At 43.1% G+C, this 21,883-nt stretch overlaps 1 protein-coding gene across 6 annotated transcripts in view; it reads right to left on the bottom strand.

Annotated features, from left to right (window-relative positions):
• Window positions 1-346: 346 nt before the first annotated feature.
• CSDE1 (cold shock domain containing E1) overlaps window positions 347-21,883 on the bottom strand; it is a 51,581-nt gene continuing 30,044 nt past the window's right edge. For 5 of the 6 annotated variants that reach the window (XM_075121947.1, XM_048827026.2, XM_075121946.1 and 2 more), the window contains 5 exons: window positions 19,983-20,102; window positions 19,515-19,693; window positions 14,473-14,636; window positions 12,077-12,209; window positions 347-1,611 (listed from right to left, as the gene is read on the bottom strand). In XM_075121947.1, coding sequence (XP_074978048.1) covers window positions 1,564-1,611; window positions 12,077-12,209; window positions 14,473-14,636; window positions 19,515-19,693; window positions 19,983-20,102 — 644 coding nt within the window. In that variant the 3' untranslated portion in view covers window positions 347-1,563. Of the gene's footprint in view, window positions 1,612-12,076; window positions 12,210-14,468; window positions 14,637-19,514; window positions 19,694-19,982; window positions 20,103-21,883 lie in introns of those variants that run through there. The other variant, XM_048827030.2, reaches the window with a different exon arrangement.

Here is a 21,883-nt window from a genome sequence, read left to right as displayed (position 1 = left end):
GGCCCAGTCGAGGCCCTGGCGGCGAGGCCGCGCGACTGCCGGCCCGCTTCAGGCTGGGCTCCCGGCCGCAGCGCGTTGCAGGGGAGCGCGAGTTATGGGCCGGCGCAGGCCGCGCCCCGCAGCCCTATTGCCGAGCGGAACAAGGTCGAGAGCTGGGCAGGCAGCGACTGTCTCAGAAAGCACCGCCCTTGTGCTAGGCCCCAACCCCTGTTTTATACATCCCGCGGGGGGGGGGGGGGGGGTGATGCAGAAATAAGGGGGCTAACGAAACACTGCAGAAACATGAGGCTTTGGAATTCAGAGACCTTGAGCGCTGAATGTGAACTTAGAGACCAGACTGGAAGCATTTTTTTTCAAAATCAGTAAAACTTTATTCTATTTCCATTCTTTGCCATTAACAGAAAATTGGAGAAAGCAATGTTTGTTTCACAAAGATAATGCATCTCCCAGAGAAGAAAAACTCTAAATTGAGAATAGAGGTAATATGGAAAAAAAAAAACACAGTACTGCCCTCTATTCAAAGAAAATAACTCCTGATCTTTTTGGTTAAAGTAATACTTAGACCAATCATTCAGTTTTCTTGCTTGATAAAGTGTGACTGGGGAAGAATGGGGGAGGGGGGGGGAGAAAAAAGCACACAGACATTAACTATTTCACCTTGATGAAAATCTCAATACAGCTATGGAAAGCCTAAGTATTTATTCTTTTACAGTACACTGGGTGCTGGCTGCAAAAAGAAAAATGTATTCACTTCAGGCACAATTTTTAAATTTAAATCAGTAAAAGAAACTGGGTTTAGAAGCTGCAGTGTTCTAAGCAGCAGCAAAATTTGTGCATTGTTTTATATATTTAAATTACCACACCAATGGCACACCTCATCCTTCTGAAATTCTGCACCGCACATACTATTTGCAGAAAGTTACAAAAACTGATCTATTCTGGAAGGTACTTTCACTGAGATCTAACAGAACTTTGCTACATGGACTCAAGTTTAAATGAGAGATGAAAACAACATTGTAACATTTGGCCATCAACTTAATAAAGTTATCTGAATGCTCATACAGATTTATATATAAAAAAGTTAATATAGTCCACCCTCATATGGTCCTCAGAATTAGATCTGAACAAACAGGAAGTGAGCCTCCCACTTGGAGGGGAAGATAATACAACTGAGAGCTAAGGCATAGTAACACCTTGTCAGAAATAATGAAGGTAGAGTATATATCTTTTTAGTGCAGAATTTCATAAGGTCTACCGGAGTAGAACTGTCTATAATGTTCACTTACATAGGCAATGTAGACTTGCAGTTACCAGTTGCGTTAAATGCACCATTCAAAAAGCGTCTAAAATGTGATAACTTAAGGTGGCGCCTTATAGTTTCAGGATGCAACTGTGCATAATTTTAAAATGGTTTCATAAATTTTTTTAAACATAACATGAGGAAGGTGTTAAAACTGGTGTAATAGCTTCTTAGAATTTGGAAGGGATGAATAGGGAGATATTCAGTACCCTTCACCAGCTCCCACTGCTTGATCGTACTTAGTTATGTGCTTTATGGATCAGTTAGTCAATAACACCAGCTTGACGAATCTTTCTCTCTGCACCAAATCCCTGTAATGACATAAAACCTCATTAATCAACTGCAATGTGAAATAATGTATATGGTTAACAGAGATGGAGAAATTGAGAGAGCTGTAATATATCAAAGTATAGCCCACTCTTCATGTTTTGTTTCTAACAGGGTAAAGTGTTACCAGGATTTCTGATGTTCATATTTGGGGACAAAGCTGGCTCAAGTTAGCACAGAGCTCCCATGCATTTGTCTGCAGTTCTACCTAGGCACTGTGCTCTATACCATTTCCTTTAACTCCAAAGAATCCCCTCTACACACCTGGAAGGGTGAAGAGCAGTGTTCGCTCTAATTTTTTCCATCCATTTGTGGAATTAATTTTATGTGCAGCACCAATATCGAGGTAATTTGTGGATATGCACCATCATCTCCCGACTTTCACAACAGCCCCATTTTTCACCAAGAGCTCACAACATCCTACTGCTAGTACCTAGCTAGGTCTTAGGAAAGGTGGGTCTTCAGGTGACCTCGGCAGTGCCTATCCACATTCATTCCTACAGCCCCCTTCCACAAGGGTCAGTACATGCTTTGCAAACTATGCATATAAATGTACCATTGAAATGCAGCCACCTCTGGTGAGGAAAACTGGCAGCCAGCTAGGCCAACAGCACAGAGCACTGTGCAGGAGTTTGGAAAGAGAAGGGGAATTTTGGAGAGGAAGAATCTTTTCCACTTATGCAAAATGCTTGAGATATTTAATGTTCAGACAGGGCTTCATCTGTAAAGGTCTTGTCTGAATGTAAAATATAATACCACAATTTAGAAATCAAAGTAAATGTTTCTTTTTAAATCAGGACACTAAGGCTCAAAATAATTAAGAAAGCATTCAGTTAAAAAAACCACCACTCAAATTCCCCTTATTACCATCCTCTTGTATTAATACAAAGCACTTTAAAAGCCATAAAGACTATTCAACCTTCATGTGGTTTATATTTTTACACTGGATCAGCTTGGACAATTAAGGTAGCACAGTCAAGTTCACCTTCAGAGTCTCATGCACATATACAATGTTCCAGTGTCTCTCATACAGGAGGTACTGTGTCCTCTGCACCTAGCTGAAGTTACCCATTCACATGTAGTGTAACCATGACAGTTCTGCTGCATTGGGGAACTTTCTGTGGCTACCTATGTTCCTACGTGAATTTCAACATAAGTGGCCACACTGGGTCAGTCCAAAAGTCCATCTAGCCTAGTATCTTGTATTTCAACTGTGGCCAATTCCAGGTGTCCCAGAGGGAATGAACAGAACAGGTAATCATCAAGTGATCCAGCCTGTCGCCCATTCCCAGCTTCTGGCAAACAGGCTAGGGATACCATCCCCGCCCATCCTGGCTAATAGCCATTGATGGACCTGTATCTTCCATGAACTTATCTAGTTCTTTTTTTAACCCTGGGATAGTCTTGGCTTTCACAACATCCTCTGGCAAAGAGTTCCACAGGTTGACTGTGTGTTGTGTGAAAAAATACTTTTGTTTTAAACTGCTGCCTATTAATTTCATTTGGTGACCCCTAGTTCTTGTATTATGAGAAGGAATAAACACTTCCTTATTCACTTTCTCCACACCAGTCATGATTTTATAGACCTCTATCATATCCCCCCTAGTCATCTTTTCCAAGCTGAAAAGTCCGTCTTATTACTCTCTCCTCACATGGAAGTTGTTCCATACGCCTAATGATTTGTTGCCCTTTTCTGAACCTTTTCCAATTCCAATATATCTTTGAGATAGGTGACCACATCTGCACACATTATTCAAGATGTGAATGTACCATGGATTTATATAGAGGCAATATGATATTTTCTGTCTTATCTATCCTTTTCTTAATAATTCTCGACATTGTTTCCTTTTTTGACTGCAGCTGCACACTGAGTCGATGGTTTCAGAGAACTATCCACATTGATTTCAAGAACTCTTTCTTGAGTGGTAACAACTAATTAAGACTCCATCATTTTATATGTATAGTTGGGATTATGTTTTCCCATGTGCATTACTTTCCATTTATCAACAATGAATTTCATCGAAGTGTGCACAGCTGACATTCACCTTAATGAGGTTGTATACAGCAACCATCAGACCCTGTAGTTTCCCCAAGGGGAGCTCAACCAAAATGTACTTATCAGAATTTGTATTAACTTTGTCTTACCTAGACACTGTTCCTTTGCAATCTATAAATGGGAAAGGCTCACTTCTTCAGCCTGATACTTAAAGCTTCTATGGAATGCTTAACACATGATCTTACTTCTGAACTCAGAGCACAGTTCAAGTTGAGGGGCAATGTTATATTGATCCAGTGACTAACCTCAACACAAGAACATTTTCTGCCAGTTGATCCAAGTAATTGGTGTCTTATGCAATGGAAAGCCAGGGACAATGAAATACGATTTTTGCCATTTTAAAAAAGGAATGAGATAAATAATGTAGATAGTGTAACAGAGAAAAAATTAAATGATAGGTAATGGCCAAGAATGAGGTTTATAAGACCTTTACATGAAGTTAAAACTTATCAATCGGCGTGGAGCTTGCTAGAAGCATCTCTCCGGCAGTCTACTGAAAGTTTTATTGAGGCATTATTTCCTGGCTATTCAGATGGTGACAACACACATTCTGCTAAACAAGATACTGTGCTGACCAGGGGAGAGGCGGAGCTGGGGTGGGGGGAGAGGAGTCTTCCCCCCACATCCCAAGCCCTGCACACCCCAAACTACCGTCACTGCCCCACATCTCACCCCACTGCCCCCACCCACCCTCCACGCTCACCTGTGTGCGTGGCCCTTGATGGCCTCCTGTGCAGCCACGCAGGCACACACCTTAGAGGGAACACAGGTGAGGAGTGAGCTTGCTGGGCTCCCCCAGATTCCTCCATGCTAACAAAAGTTCCTATGAAATTCAATGAGCTGAGGCTCCAGCTCTTTCCCCTTTCTCCTAGGTGGATTATTTCTGCACAAAGGAGAATAGGCTCTTTCATTAGAAAGCTGTTTCTCTAGAGGAGTTTTAAATGGATTGCTGCAGAAGAGTACATTTTGCCTTCTAGCAATCAATTTGTCATTCTTAAAGACAGTTAGCATCACCTGCCAGCTGAGGTGGTAATTATACACCCAGCTCTGAAATTCAGATTAACTATGTTAGTGCATTACAGTCCTTTCCGGGATCAGCAGCTTGAGTGGCTTGTGGCAAACATAGCAAGACAGGAAGCCTTGATTTTTGACTTTTACATTTAAAAGAATTAACAAAGTAAGAACAGTTTTAGCCTTTATCAGCATTCATACGTTACGAAAAGAACAGTTACTTACCTTATAGTAATGTGGTTCTTTGTGATGTATTGTCCACACCCATTCCACTCTTGGTGCATATGTGGGCGATGTAAACAGGATCAGATTCTTTTAGCCAGTAGTGTCCACTGAGGCTACCCCTGCACCCTAATGTTCTCACATCCCCATGCCAGATAAAGAGCAGAGCACGCCCAATCATCCCCACTTCCTTCGCCAATACAGAATCCCAGAGGAATAGGAATCCACAGTAGTGGAGGAGGGTGTGTTGTGGAACCAATGTGGACAACACACAAGAGCCAGTTACAGTATGGTAAGTAACCCTGCTCAGAGATTGTTCACATGGATGCACTTTTGGTGACTCGAACAAAAAGTTGTGTTTCCTTGGCGGGGTGGGTAACAGGACTCTTACTGAGATAATGACCGTAAGACAATCCTATCAAAGCAGGCATCCAGTGTGGAAGCCTCTATCAAGGAATAGTATATTTTAAGTGTGGGGCCTGAGCTCCATGTAGCTGCCCTAAAGATTTTAGAAATAGGAACAGTCTTCAAAACATGGGAAAGACTGAGGGGGGAAAAACATAAGTTTAAAAAAATCTAGACTTTGAAGAGTGCCAAAGTACAGCATGGCCTTGAATAGGATGTACAGAGATACTGTTGCCAGATGGACCCTTGGAAATATTCCACATTGTTTCAGGGCTAGTCAGCAGTCCACTAGTACTCAAATGAGCAGTCAAGGGCAATAGCTGGGGCTCAGATGCCCCAATATAAAACTAAGTGGAAGGAGGAGTTTTCCAAGTCAGTCTAGTTAATGCTTTCCTGCTCTGGAGCAGAATGTTCTGAACTTCAGCTGAACAGCTTCTTTCAGTGGACGTCATCCTGTCAAACATCCAGGCTGTCAGATACAAGAAAGCAGGGTCCAGGTGCAGGATCTGACCATTGTTCTGCAAGACTGTTGGGTAAGGCCAGTAAGGGGATGGTGGCGGCTATGGTAAAAGGTGAATAAGGTCCTAATACCAGAACTGCCTATAGCCTGGGCAGTCGTGATCAGTCATGCATCTTGCCTCACTTCCCTCAGTATCAGTGGAGATTACCTACTCCTTTCTGTCATCATAATGCATAGCTGTGATGCTGTCTGTCAGCACCTGGACCATGGATCCCTGGCGTAAAGGCAGAAATGCTTTTTATGCCAGGCAGATGGCTCTGGGCTATAGATGAACTTCTGAGGGTACCACAGACCTTGTGTTTGAAGGTGATCTAGATAAGCTCCCTCCACCCCTGAAGAGGCATCTGCCACCAGAGTCTTGGTAGGTAGAGGCGGAGAAGGTTATTCTGTTGCACACGTGAAGAGGGTCTTATCAATTTAAGAGGGAGAAGACTGATCTTCATGTCTATGCAGTGTCTGCTGGGTAGACAAATTTCAACCCTCCCCTGCATGGAGCATAGGTGAAGTCTGGCAAACCGCATCACACAGGTGTCCTAGATTTTAGTAAGCCATCCAACAGTTCCACATGATATTCTCATAAGCAAATTAAGGAAATATGATCCAGAGGAAATTACTATAAGGTGGATGCACAACTGGTTGAAAGACTACACTCAAGAGTAGTTATCAATGATTTGCTGTCACACTAGGAGGGCATATCTAAACTGGGTCCCACAGGGGTCAGTCCTTAGTCTGCTCTTATTCAATATTTTCATTAATGACCTGGAGACTGGAGTGGACAGTATGTTTATAAAACTTTCAAATGACACCAAGCTGGGAGGGGTTGCAAGGACTTTGAAAGACAGGATTAGGAGTCAGAACCTTGACAAACTGGAGAATTGGTCTGAATTCAAAGAGATTAAACTCAATAGAGAAGTGCAAGTATTCACGTAGGAAGGAAAAAATCAAATACAAATTCAAAGTAATGGACTAGGTGGTAGCACTGCTGAAAAGGATCCAGGGATTACTGGTGACTCATTCAATTTGTGATACAAGATGGGATACAGCTGTGAAAAAAGCTGTTACCCCTGGATGTATTAACAGGAGTGTTGTTCATAAGAGACTGGAGGCAACAGTCCCTCTACCCAGCACTGATGAGGCCCCAAACGGAGCACTGTTCCCAATCCTGGGCATCCCACTTTAGGAAATAAGTAGACAAATTGGAGAGAGTATAGAGGAAAGCAACAAAAATGATCAAGCAAGCCTGCCTTTGTAACAGATGGTCCCTTACATCGAAAAATCACGATATTCAGGTTACTCCTAGTCCCAAAGGACCAGTCAGTCACTTACTGCAAGTCAATTGTACCTCAATGTTTCTCAAAGACAATGCTTGTAGCGAATCCTGTAATCTAACTAAACGGTTAGCTAGGAAAAAGAAAGGGATTACTTACAAGGTTAAAGCAGGTTTCAGAGTGGTAGCCGTGTTAGTCTCTATCAGCAAAAAAAAAAAAAAAAATGAGGAGGACTTGTGGCACCTTAGAGACTAACAAATTTATTTGGGCATAAGCTTTCGTGGGCTACAGCTCACTTCATCGGATGCATTCAGTGGAAAATACAGTGGGCAGATTTATATACACAGAGAACATGAAAAAATGGTGTTGCCATACCAACTGTAACGAGACCAATTATCAGCAGGAGAAAAAAAGCCTTTTGTAGTGATAATCAGGATGGCCCATTTCAAACAGTACGGGGGAAAAAATCAGCATGGGGAAATGGTTTTTACTTTGTGTAATGACCTATCCACTCCAGTCTTTATTCAAGCCTAATTTAATGGTGTCCAGTTTGCAAATTAATTCCAATTCTGCCGTCTCTCATTGGAGTCGGTTTTTGAAGTTTTTTTTGTTGGAGAATTGCAACTTTTAGGTCTGAAATTGAGTGACCAGGGAGGCTGAAGTGTTCTTCGACTGGTTTTAGAATGTTAATTCTTGACATCTGATTTGTGTCCATTTATTTTTTTGGGTAGAGATTGTCCGGTTTGGCCAATGTAGATGGCAGAGAGGCACTGTTGGCATAGAGGCACTGTTGGCATATATCACACTGGTAGATGTGCAGGTGAATGAGCCTCTTACGGTGTGGCTGATGTGATTAGGTCCTATGATGGTGTCCCTTGAATAGATATGTGGACAGAGTTGGCAATGGGCTTTGTTGCAAGGATAGGTTCCTGGGTTAGTGGTTCTGTTGTGTGGTTGCTGGTGAGTATTTGCTTCAGGTTGCGGGGCTGTCTGTAGGCAAGGCCTGGCCTGTCTCCCAAGATCTGTGAGAGTGAGGGATTGTCCTTCAGGATAGGTTGTAGATCCTTGATGATGTGCTGGAGAGGTTAAAGCTGGGGGCTGAAGGTGACAGCTAGTGGTGTTCTGTTACTTTCTTTGTTGGGCATGTCCTGGAGTAGGTGACTTCTGGGTTAAAGCAGGTAAACATCACGCACAGAAGAGTTATCTTAGGTTTCAAAAAGTTATAGAAGTTGCTGTAAAGTGCAAGCTCTGTGTCCTTTAGGGCTACCCCAAGCAAAGCAGTGCGGGGATCCCTTGTTTATGCTTAGATATATTGCCCTCTCCAAATTTCTCAGCAGAATAGTGATATGGTTCCTTCTGGTCAGGGACTTATTCCCACCACAGTTCGGACAAAGGTTTGTACACATCCCCTTTTCATGGGTATAGGGGAAGCAAAATCAGTCTTTGTTCACTGATGTTCTACAAATGGTTCATCTGGTGTCTACAGGTCTCTACTGATGGACAGAATGTGACTTTTATACTAGTTTACCACAAGTTCACACTTGGTAATGCTCCTCTCCTGACTGTGGGGATTTCCAGTGTCATAGCAAACACTTTTATAGTTACGTTGAAGCAAACACGTAAACGTTACCTTATAACATGGGATGCAGATAGTGAGATTAACACATTCAGTGACCCATAAGCATTTCATAAAGTGGAAACACTAAACACATTCTTATAAACTTAAGATCTATTTTAACAATTCTAACACAGGTGAGGAAGATTGGTTTCCAGTTATCCATTTGTCAGTGTTCGGTGAGGCCTGGGCATGAGCTAGCACCTGGTCTGCCAGCATCAGTGATCCTAGGATGCGTTAAGTGGAATCTCAAGCAGGAGTAGAGAAGTTATTTCCCCCCTGGAATTAGCTATGGTGCAACCCCTGTTGGAATACGGTGTCCAGTTCTGGTGGCCACAATTAAACAACGTTGGTAAACTGGAGAGGGTTCAGAGAAGAGCCAGGAGAATGATTAAAGGATTAGTGATGACGCAAAGAGCTCAGAGGGATAGCTCAGTGGTTTGAATATTGGCCTGCTAAACCCAGGATTGTGAGTTCAATCCCTGAGGGGGCCATTTAGGGATCTGGGGCAAAAACTGGGGATTGGTCCTGCTTTGAGCAGGGGGTTAGACTAGATTGACCTCCTGAGGTCCCTTCCAACCCTGATATTCTATGATTCAGCTTAACAAAGAAGGTGGGGTGTCTTGATTAGAGAGTAACTAACTACATGGGAAACATTTAATAATGGGGTCTTCAATCTAGTAAAAAAAGTTATAACATGATCCAATCGCTGTAAATTGAAGCTAGACAGATTCAGGCTGGAAATAAGGTAAATTTGTAACAGTGAACATAATTAACAATGGGAACAATTTACCATGGGTCATGGTGGACTTTTGGAAAAAAGCAACCAATCTTGATTTGAAGAGCTTGGCTCTAGGAATTATTCAGGGGGAAGTTCTATGGCCTGTGTTATACCGGAGGTTGGACTAGATCATGACGACCTCTTCTGCCCTTGTAATGTATGAATATTTTAAGCGCGGTGATCAATTGTTCTCCTCTGAAGGCAGGTCAAGTAGTAATGGGGCTTAATCTGCAGCAAAGGAGATTTAGGTTAGGTATTAGGAAAAACATTTTAACTATAAAAAGGCAGAAAAGTTCTGGAATAGGTTTCCAAGGGAGGTTGGGGAATCCCCACCATTGGAGGGTTTTAAGAACAGGTTGGACATTAACTGGTCAGGGATAGGTTAGGTTTATTTGGTCCTGCCTCAACACAGAGGGGCTAGACTTGATGACCTCTTGAGGTCCCTTTCAGTCCTACATTTCTAAGATGTGTCAAGAGTCTGAGAGGCCAGTCTCACTGATGTTCTTGAGTGATCTTGATAAACCTCAAACAACTTTATCTCTGTAAGGTAAGCTCTCACTGACCTAAAAATCTAACATGGCTACTATAAGCGCTAAGTATTGAGTCTATGTGGATTTCTCAGACTTTGAGGCCCAAAATGGTAAATAACTTAAGGTTATTTCAACTGAGTTAGTCACATGTTGGAGGTGCGGGAGATCTTCCTTGAATCAGTCAGTCAAGGTATACAGGTAGACCAGGATCCCTGGTCTCTTTAGATGAGCTACCACCAAGGGTTTGGCAGTTGTGAACATCCTCAGTGCCATGGAAAGACCAAAGGGCAGGCTCCCACACGAGTAATGAGGTGTTCCTACTAGGAATCTAATTAATCTAACCCACAAAAAACCTTTCTATAAAAACAGGAATTCTGCAGGTTGAGAGCTCTGAACCAATCTTGTGGATCTACAGAGGGAATTATGGAGGCTAGAGTCACCCTCCTGAAACTGAACAGCAGATGAAGATGTTGAAACAGAGGTCCAGAATGGGAGGCCAATCCCCTTTTCTGGGATAAGTAATGGGAATAAAGACCCTTGCCCCTGACTACCAAGATCACCTCTTCCACTGCTTAGTTGTAGGAGTCCACTGTTTTAACAGTATCTTAGGAGAAGGATTCATGAAAAGGGATGAGAAAGGGGGTATAAGAAGTAGGAAGGGATTGGAATTGGCTTGTACAATTCCTGGGACCCACAGGTCTGAGATGACTGAATCCAGATTTCCCAAAAATAAGAGGTGGTTGCCAAAAGGGGGCAGAAGAGACTAGATCCTCTGGAGGTTCTCCTAGGCTTGTGACAACTGTGTCAAATTGAATGCCAGGGGAAAGACATTGTGAAGCACTAGAGGAAGAGTCAGAGTCACTGTTCCTGGAACCTCTATTTCTTTCTCAGAAACTCTGAGGTCTCTTGAGGCTGGTAATAGTAATCAGCAGAGAGATGGTGCCTGAAAGTCTGGTCTTGCTTGCTTCTTTCTTGGGGCTGAAACAGAAGCCCAGGGAGCACAGAATGGCCCTAGAGTCCTTCAAGAAATGTATGGCCTCATCCCCCTTTGGATTAAGAAATTTGTTGCCAAAGAGAAGACTGTCAGTTGTTTGAACCTCCTTGGGAATCCCTGATAATCAGAGCCAGGATGTTCTCATGGCTACCAACATAACCACAGTATTTGCTGCTGTGTCAGCCACATCTGGCACAACACGTAAGGACACGTGGACTATCAACTGTCCTTCAGACAGATGGTCTTTAGTTACTCTTGGTGTTGAGGTAGCCTGTTCACATACTGAAACAGTTGCACAGGAGAGCTTAGTCATCGGTGACATCTGGAGGCTAGTACATGAACAGGCTGCATGTCCAACAAGTCCAGTCTCTGGGTCTCACCCCCTAGGTGTAGGGTTGGAAAGCCACTCCTGCTATGACTTTTCTTGGACTACAGCTATCACAAGCAACCCTGGTAAGAGGTGACACCAGGTGCCCATTATTAAGTGGCACTGAGGTTTTGCACAGAGGGGCAGGTTTTAAAACCTGGAGATTTCACTTTGGTTACTTTGCTAGAGCCCTTGTACAGAGGGGAAGGTTTCTGTGCTAAAAACAGAAGCTGATTAAAATAAGGACTTTTTGTGTACTGCCAACTGGCAACAAGCCTAACACACAACTACATACACACTGAAGGAGGTGGATACTGCAGGAGTTCCATCTCATTGCTACCAGCAATAAAAAAAAAAACTACGATAGCTGGGCCTACTCCCCGCTGTTTACATCCTTTGATGGAGATGTGTATGTATAGCTGGGCCTACTCCCTGCTGTTTGCATCCTTGATGGAGATGTGTATGTTCAAGGACATCAGAGCACAGGCACTACCCCCAATGGATACTGCTGGCAAAAAAGAATCTGATCTCATGTATGTGGGGTACATATGCACCCAGAGTGCAAATCATATGGACAATTCATCTTGAAGAATCAAGATTCTATTTCCATAAATTACCATTATTTCTAGATATTTATAGAGAGTGATTCTGCACACTAGGCTGTTATCGTAAGAGTATACCTTTGAGTTATCCGGTCCCCTTGGTTGACGAAGAACTGTTAGGCGAGGAGCAGTGGCATCATCTAAAGTAATGCTCTTTAAACGATTAACAAGTCTATCAGGACGCGGAGCAGCAACAGCCTTTGCGCCTTCACTGTAACAGAAATGGAGCTAGTTACTTGGGGCAGCAGCCATCCCCTGGATAATGTCCGGACTAACATTTGGGAAGGCATATGAGGTGACTGGGAATTGGATAATTTGTACCAAGACAAAAAGGAAATTGAGACTAAAGAAGTCACCTCATTTTGAGATGGGCTTTCTGGAAAGGACACTATACCAACCCCAAGGTCCTACGATATTTACTGCAGCCCCTGGATTCTCTTCTGTGGGCTCCTGCTGACATCTCTTTATCCTCTACAGCTAGCCAGGAAGCTACAATCTTTCCTCTCAATGCAAACCTTCAACAGTCACCCCATGTGTTTGTCACATCCCAATTAAGCTTAATGCCAGTGCTCAGGAATCATTGATATGCCGTGGTACAACATGCCAACAACTCTCCAGAATCTCTGGAGAAACAACTGGCTGTTACAGTTGCAGAGATGAACTCAAAAACTTGAAGTGTAACATGAGTCTGCAGCACTTGGAACAATAGCTCTGACTAGCGTGAGCTACCTATTCATCTCAGAAGGGGTTAGTGCAGATACCCAGTGATCCTGATATTTAAATTAAATTCCTCACATAAGAATGAGGGGGTATGTAAATTTTGCACAGTCAAAGCCATAGGTCCCCTGAGCCAATGGCTCCTCAGGCTGATGCGGTTAAAACACATCCGTTTCATGACCAATGGTTCAGGAATCACATCCAACCACCTTTGACCGCCCTAACAATGGATCAGGTAGCCATACTGAAGCTAGGTGAACTGGAGGCAGGCTTTGCGAGTCTGAGGTTAAGTGAGACAAACCCATGACCTTCAGGATTGTAGTCGAGTGCCTTAACCACTCAGCTCTGTATGCAGAGCTTGGAAAAAGCACCACTCCCCCTAACCTGGCTGCTGCTTAATGCCCTCTCTTTAGGGATATGCTTGAAATACATCTGGAAGATCCAGCAGAAAGCCCTGAATTGCCTGCTTCCTGAGCGGGGCAGGCCATTGTGACTACATAACTCCTACATTCAAGTCATTACACTGTTTTTCAATTAACTGTCTGGGACCCGGTTATCTAAGAGACTGACTGACCCACACTTCTCACAGCATTTAAGAATAGCTGGGAGGATCTCACCGTCAGCGTCTTTGTTAAAGATTTTGCAAATGGTGGCAGTGTCCTCCATGGTGGGGACCTCACTTCAGTCTTATAGAAATGAAGGATGATTAGCTCTAACTCAAATGCAAGAAGCTTTTTGGTTTAGTCTTTGCCCATTTTTGAGAGTGGCCACACGGCTTTAAAGTTTGTGCACACCTAGCTGCTACTGCAAAAGGCTTTTAAAAGTAAAACTGACGTATTAATGGTCAGCCATTCAAAAAAAAATCAAAGCAATTTATTCAAACAATATCTACTAATCTCTACCTGGAGTTGTGCACTCTTAGCCAACACAGCGCAGGAAAGCATTTCTTCTTTCCGTGTTCTACACTTGCTTCAGGGTGATTTCTCCCACAGTTTGGCATAGTTTTCAAAATCTCCTTCAGTGCAGAACTCAGTTTTCCAAAGCACCCAAAATAAAAAGCTGCCTGTCTGCCACATTTTCTTGCAATTAAATGTCTACCAGTAAGGGATCAGTGGAAAGAGGTTTATAACAAGTGTGCAGAGCTACAATGAAGTTTTCTGAATATCAGTTAAATGCTAGTCGGAAGCTTTGACTCCAACCCTTGTTGAACTGCCACACATTTTGCATATGTTGTATGCAATGCTGCCGTAGCTATGTTGGTCTCAGGATATTAGAGACAAGGAGGTTTACTGGACCAGCTTCTGTTAAGAGAAGCCGCATAAGCTTGAAGAACTTTCAAGCTTATGCAATGTCTCTTACCAACAGAAGTTGGTCCAATAAAAGATATTACCTCACCCACCCTGTCTTCACAGAGCCCTGTGGCCCATTCTATTAAATCTTGACTTCTAATTTCATTATTTTACTTGGTTTACCTGTCCACATCCATGTTTCCCATTGTCAAATATGATACTAATCCTTTCAATAGGCAGGAATGCTGCTGTCCATTCAGTGACTATTAAGAACAGGACTTATGCAATATGTTTGATAATACAGGAGGCAGTCATTTACCAAATATGCCAGTTAACACAAAAGCACATTAAGGTCTGTCATGTAAAAAAAGCGTCACTTTCCCACGCAGGAAAGTGTGTGCTTTTCCCCCAACCTGCAGAGATTTGATTATTTGTTTCTGATTAAACCAGATAATCCCAATTCCTCACCAGACACGCCATACATTACAGGCACTGCATTTCCCTGTGCGCTGATTCAGGATCACGGAGAACTCTACTTCATCTCCAGCCTGCAGCTCTACACCATCCTGAACTTCTTTCACATGAAAAAAGAGCTTTTTGCTGTCACCCACTTCATAGTTAATGAAGCCAAACTGAAAAACAGCAATGCAATTTAGTTCATTCATGTCATTTCAAATGGACACACTATTGCATTTCAACTCCACTTTGTTTATATGTTGTATTAAAAAGGGACAGAGTGCAGGTAAGGTTTTAAAAAAATGGATGCCTAACATCAGGCACCTAAATCCATATTTAAACACCTATTAAGCCAAAGGGCATGGTTAGTGTCGCAGCTCTTTTGGAAGTCAGGCCACTTATGGTCCTAAATATGGCCTTAGAAGCATAACTTACATATCTGTTTTTAAAATCATGGCCTAATACTGATACTGTCATCTTTATGTGTGGGAACAACTATGTGGAATACTGAGTTAAACTGCAGACACTCCATCTCAGAAGTCTGATAGCAGAAGGGGTCCAGAGAAAGCAAACAAAAGGAGGCAGGAGGTATAATATTCAACTCTTTTGTGGGAAAGTATACACAATAAGTGGCAGAAAGCCTCCACCAGGTGCTCCTATTTACTCGTAATACAAGAAGTGAATGCCCTGTGAAATTAAGGTGGCAACATATTCCATCCTTCCACCTCCTGCACTCATCTCTTCCCAAGCAGACTGTGGATTTTACTACAAGATACTTTTAGTAAAATTAAAAAAGGATTACACAGTTATACGAATAATCTATTGGCAGCGACATTAGCTATGATAAAAACTGAAGGGATATCAGCCCTCATATTTCAGGACAGAGCTACCACTAACTACTTGAAGTTAGTAACAAAACTTCTCCCATAGGAAAATCATCATGCACATCAAACGATTTGAAAGCTTATTTCCAAGATGAGGTAGGATATGGGACTGTCAAGTGGTGCTCTTACCATCGATGTGGGCATGAACAATGACACCATCAACACATTAAAAAGACCACTTTGACCTGTTTGGATTAGTGTGGGTTAAATTACTATGTATTATTTCAAGACATAATGGATTTCTTTCGGACCTGAAAGCAACAATCTAAAAGCTAAAAATAGCCAGAAGTTTGTACAGGTATCACTGAAATGTAATAGTGCTGGTGACACTTTCTAGTTATCAGTCATGTGCACCTGGGTTACCAGAGTCTTCACTGCCTTGCAATGTACACAGTTCTGTGCAGGGAAGACTTTTAACTACAGATAATTAGCTGATTGTGCCTAAACCAGTAGGATCACTGCAAAAATAAAGTCCTGCAGAAACTCAAATGCTATTGGGCACTTGAACATAGAAGGTAGATCATCCACATTTTTTCCACCCATGCTGCAATGGTGATCCAATATCTGATTTACCTACATGTGAAGGCATCCAAATCTTTGTTTGCCAAAATGCTCTTCTGACATGCTCTTAGAACTGTCCTCACACGGTGAGAGTTTGGCCAGTGACTTGTCCTCTTTGATGGACAGATTGAGTTGCAAGCAGTTCAGGTCTCTGTGGAGCTCCTTTTCTCTCTCACTGGTCATACAGCACTGCTGCAAACATCCTTGCTGTAGGAATTGTGGCTGATCTATACCCTCCCCCAATTTGGTAAATCTCTGAAGCAGTAAGCTCCATTTGTTTTGGCAACATTAAAAAAGGTTCCCTCCCCTCCCCTGCACATAGCAAACGGGGTGGCACAATCACATCGTTGGAGGGGTGGGGGGGAAGAGGAGATCTGCTTCTACACTCAGGTGCATTTTGAATCATGTAGTCAGAAATTTTTACAAGTGACTGCTTGCTGGATGCCACTTTAGTTCAGAAACTTTCTATGGAGGCACAGGGCATCCGCCAGTCAAGCTATTTGTTGCATCCAATCTTAGATCCTGTCCAGTTCTCTCTTTCCAAAGTTCGCCATATTTGTCAAAGATTTTGATTACAGAATTAGCTTTTGTCAAATCCTGTTAGGACCTACCTCAAGTACTCAGCAGCCAATTCAGTGAAAGTGTGGAATGCGTCTCCAGCCATTTGTATGACAGCCATGGGCATTTCTAATGTACACCGTGGTTTCTTTGTTGCATGCTCTTAGCTCTTGAATTCTTTCAGCTTGAGCTTTCAGCTGATGCCCTCACTCAGCTTAGTCTGGTCTTTTAAGGGCTTGTCTACACTTACAGCACTGCACCATTCTGCACCACTGTAGCGCTTAATGGAGACCCTACCGACACAGAAGAGATTCTCCTATCAGTGTACTTATTCCACCTCCACGAGAGGGGATTGTTATGTCACTGTGAGAAGCCCTCCCATCAACACAGCACTGTCTATACCAGGGGTTAGATCAGTGTAACTGCGTCGCTCTGGAAAACCTACCCCCCGAATGACAGTTATACCAACATAAGCTGGTAGTGTGGACCAAGCTTAAGTGTTCCATCAGCATGGAAGAGGGGCAGGGGCACAGGTCATACTGTGTGACTAACAGTTGCCATCGAAACATTATCTCTGCATCTTGTGAAGGACAAGGCTCTGTGGAAAACAAATTTCTGGACTGACAGCTGCTGTGATCGTCCTTCCCTTGCCAGACTTCAATTCAGTCATCTTGGCCATGCCAGCAAAATGTTAATGACAGATTTATTAACTGGGCTGAAGAAGCGGTGTGTCCCATCAGAATCAAGTATACCTTTCACAAATCTCTCCATTTGTTCAACATCTAGTATTTTCAGTAGAGACACTTTTGTAAATCTGAGGTTACATGCAGTCCAGTATGTAAGTCAATAAGCACCTCTGGATGTGATTCAGGGTCAAATGGGTTGTTGATGACATAGCTGGTAAAAAATGTACCATGCTCCTCATCCCTCTTCAGTGCAAAGGTAAGGACTTGTTTGTGGACTGTCTTCACTACTTCTTGTTAGGCCATTTCTCGTACACCTTTTGCACATTCATAATATGAAGTGGTGTACTGTCATCTCGAACACTAATAATGAATGACTTGTACATAAGTGTCACAATTAAAAAGCTAGTTTCTAGAATATTTCAAAAGACTAGTATTACATGCCTAGGCAAATTACAAATAAAAACCTTCTACCAAGCAGGCTAGAAACTACACTATGTACAAAAGCTTACAAATGGAGAAACATTACATTAGGAATTCACACATTTACATCTATTCATTATGCAGTACAAAACTATGGATGCACAACCTATAGCTACTGCTTCACAATCTTAATTGAGAGACTGATCTGCTCAGCATATGTCATCTGAAAATAGAATCACTTGTACAATATTCTGACAACTTAGAATGTGATATGAAAACAGTTCATGTTATCAATATTTGCCATATGCTAAAGTTCCTTTCTGAAAAAACAAACCTGCCCTTACAAAACCAATACAAATCTTTTAATACACCATTGTTTGGTAGCTCTGATCAATAACCACCTGTCACAAATATAAAGGGAAGGGTAACTATCTTTATTTATGCAGTAATATAAAATCCCTCTTGGCCAGAGGTACAGAATCCCTTTACCTGTAAAGGGTAAAGAAGCTCAGATAACCTGGTTGGCACCTGACCAAAAGGACCAATAAGGGGAGAAAATACTTTCAAATCTGTGGGGGGAAGGTTTTTGCTTTGTCTCTGCATGTTCTCTGAGACAAAGAGAGACCAAGCATGTAATATAGCTTCTACTGAATGATACATCTAACTTAGAGAAATAGTAAGTAATAGCAAGGAAATGCGTTAGAGTATCTTTTGTTTTAGCTTGTGAATTTTCCCTGTGCTAAGAGGGAGGTTTATCCGTGTTTTTGTAACTTTAAAGTTTTGTGCAGAGGGGAATCCTCTGCATTTTGAATCTTATTACCCTGTAAAATTACACTCCATCCTGATTTTACAGAGGTGTTTCTTCTACTTTTTTTCTTTCTTTATAATAAAGTTCTGTTTAAGCATCTGATGGGTTTCTAGGATACTAAAAACCAAAGGGTCTGATCTGTGTTCACCTAGTTTATCTATTTGGTTGGTAGATTATTCTCAAGCCTCCCCAGGAAAGAGGGTGAAGAGGCTTGGGGGGGACATTTTAGGGAAACAGGAACTCCAAGTGGTCCTTTTCCTGAATCTCTGTCTAACTGACTTGGTGGTGGCAGCAGTACTCATCCAAGGACAAGGAAGGATTTGTATCTTGGGGAAGTTTTTAACCTAAGCTGGTAGAAATAAGCTTAGGGGGTCTTTCATGCAGGTCCCCACATCTGTACCCTAGAGTTCAGGGTGGGGAGGGAACGTTGACACCACCACATTAAGGTTTTGAAATTAATATCAACAATAAACTTCAATCCATCATGCTGGAGTGTTTCTGGAACTGTGCACAAAGTCACTCATTTTGGGTACCGTTGTTTCATCTTGCCCAGAGGCTTATGGCACCACTTAACAGCTCCACATATAACCTCATCTAAACGTACCCAAAATAAGCTTTCAAATGATATATGATGTGGGTGCGTAGTGTGAGTACATCAAACTAAAAAAAAATATGGCCCTTTAGAGAATTGCCGCATGCCTACTGAGGCTGAACAATGTGAGCTCCCAGGACTCCTCGACACAGGGGACTGTGACTGGGCACATGGGATAACAGAACAAAAGTTTCTGTGTAACTCTGTTTTCCTTCAAAATTCAAGTCCCAGTATTTCAGAGCTACACAAGTTAGAACCATCAGATGGTTACTCATACAGTAGTTAGGAAGTCTTTCCTAATATAAAACTAACTACCCTTATAATTAAGTTCTGGAATTTGTTGACTGGGAAGCTTCCAAGGGAGGCTGTGGAATCCCCATCATTGGAGATTTAAGAATAGATAGGACAAACCCCTGTTAAGGATGGTCTAGGTTTAGTGAGTCTTGCCTCAATGTGGGGGCTGGACTTGACCTCTCAAAGCCCTTTCCACCCCTGCATTTCTATGATTATGTGAACACTCTTGTCTCAAGGAAGAATCCACTAACCTGATCTTTCACACATTCCACAGTGGCTCTGCGGAAAGGAGTAATGTTACAAGCCATCGTCTGTTCATTCTGACCAAGGACGCAGAGCTGAAACTTGACTGTCTCCCCCTTTTGCAGGCAATCACCCTTGTTTGCCATCCCCACAATTCCAAATGGATAGACCTCTCCTTTCATCTCCCCTAGCAGAGAGGGAAGGAAAACACTGTTTAAGATCTATTTCTATTCCTTCATGAGGAAGTATTTTGAAGTGTTTCTACATTGGACACAATGTCTTTTTCTAGCTAGAAACTTGAATTAAAAGTTTACGTAAGTTGCTAGTTTATAGTTTACTAATCTACAGCCAAAGCTCACTGTCAAACTATACCAAGTGTGAGCTGAACAGACTCATTAAAAGTAATCTCAACTTTACAAACAGTATGTTGGCACTTTAATGCAGGGAAGTGCTGAGTCAGGTTTGTTTCTGCTTACCATCCTCCATGACTTCAATCATTCCCTGGTATTCAGTCTGTGTGGGATCTACACTCCGCAGGGGGCGAATTACTTTACCCGTGTAGACAGTTGGATCAGCTTCCTCAGTGGCACCATTCACTGTAAAACAAAGACAGTACACACTGTTTAGATTACATAATTTGGGAGCCAAACCCAATGAGACCTTTACCCCTGATTGGGACCATTTGGTAACACTGCAGTATTACTACAAGTTTCTATATTCAGCACAATACCTGAGACATACAGAATCTAGCAAAGGGATGGGCAATTGTTAATCAAGAACCCAGAAGCTTCTAGAAACTGGATAGCAAACCGAAGAGTCAAAGGATTCTCATTCTACCCCATGGCAGCCTATTTAGGAAGGCTGAGTGGATTAGAGCATCCTGAGCCATTCTGATCACTCCCATTGTAGAAGACAGGAATCTGATGTTGCCACAGCATCACTACACTTAAAGCTTTGCAGACACGGATGTCTGAACTGCATTTCATCGTTTTCATTGTAAATACTTCCTAAAAGAGCAAAGACTACTCAGAAACAGCTCCCTTTTCTGGTGCACTTGATTTATGTACACTAGTATGTCAGGAGTAAAGACCATAAGAATGCTCATACTGGGTCAGACCAAAAGTCCATCTAGCCCAGTATCCTGTCTTCCCACAGTGGCCAACACCAGGTGCCCCAGAATCAATGAACAGAACAGGTAATGATCCAGTCCCTGTTGCCTATTCCCAGCTTCTGGCATACAGAGGTTAGGGACGCCATTGATGGACCTATCCTCCATGAACTTATCTAGTTCTTTTTTGAACCCTGTTATAGCCTTGGCCTTCACAACATCCCCTGGCAAAGAGTTCCACAGGCTGACTCTGCATTGTGTGAAAAAACACTTCCTTTTGTTTGTTTTAAACCTACTGCCTATTAATTTCATTTGGTGACCCCTAGTTCTTGTGTTATGAGAAGTAGTAAATAACACTTCCTTATTTACTTTCTCCACACCAGTTGTCATTTTATTAGTCTTGAGGGCATTCTGTGGCAAAAAATTAAAAATTCTGCCCCCCCGCCCCCCAAAGTATAAAAGCTCTGCGCACAGTATTTTAAAATTCTGCAAATTTTATTTGTCAAATAAATGTGGAGGCTCCAGCATGGCATTGGGGACCCCAGGCCACTGGCTGCACAGAGGTGGGAGATGACTATGCAGCCCCCCCCCCGGGGACACAGCGGTAAGGCTGCACCCAACCCTGATGCAGTGCAAGGACTGGGCCTGCCCCAGAAACACCCCAGGGCCCTGACCCTTTGTGTCAAGTGCACCAGGTGTGGATGGGCAGGCAGGCAGGCTCAGCAAAGTAGGATCCAAGTGTGAAGGAGCTTAGAGTGAGGGGAGCCTGGTGTGGGTTGAGGGGGCTCCGTGTGGGTTAATCTGGGTGGGAACGGCTCAGTGGGGGAACCAGGTGCAGGGGTGATCCGGATGCACAGGGGCTTGTTGGGGGGCGGTGGTGGTTCTGGGAGCAATGGTAATGGGACTCTGCAGGGCAGCCCAGGAGAAGGTGGTTGGGATTCAGCAGGAGATGTGTTTGGGTGTGGGAGGGATAGAGCTCGGCAGGGGGTCTAGGTGTGCGGGGCTCAGTGGGGTGGGGATCTAGGTGCAGCTGGTTGGGGCTCAGTACAGTGGGGATCTGGGTGCAGGTGGCTCGTTGGGGTGGGGCTCGTCAAGGGGGTTCTGGGTGCGAGGGGGTTTGGATGCACAGAGGTTGGGTTGATGAGAGAGCAGCTCCCCCTGAGAAGCGATGGGTGCAGAAAGTGCGGGGGGTGGGTTGGGGATTTGCAGAGCTTCCTATAGCCAGGGGAGAAATCGGGGGGGGGGGGGGGGGGGGGTCCTGACACAGCC

This window comes from Caretta caretta, chromosome 21 (assembly GCF_965140235.1).
Source record: "Caretta caretta isolate rCarCar2 chromosome 21, rCarCar1.hap1, whole genome shotgun sequence".
Classification (NCBI taxonomy): Eukaryota; Metazoa; Chordata; order Testudines; family Cheloniidae; genus Caretta; species Caretta caretta.
This window is presented reverse-complemented; position numbering and strand designations above follow the sequence as displayed.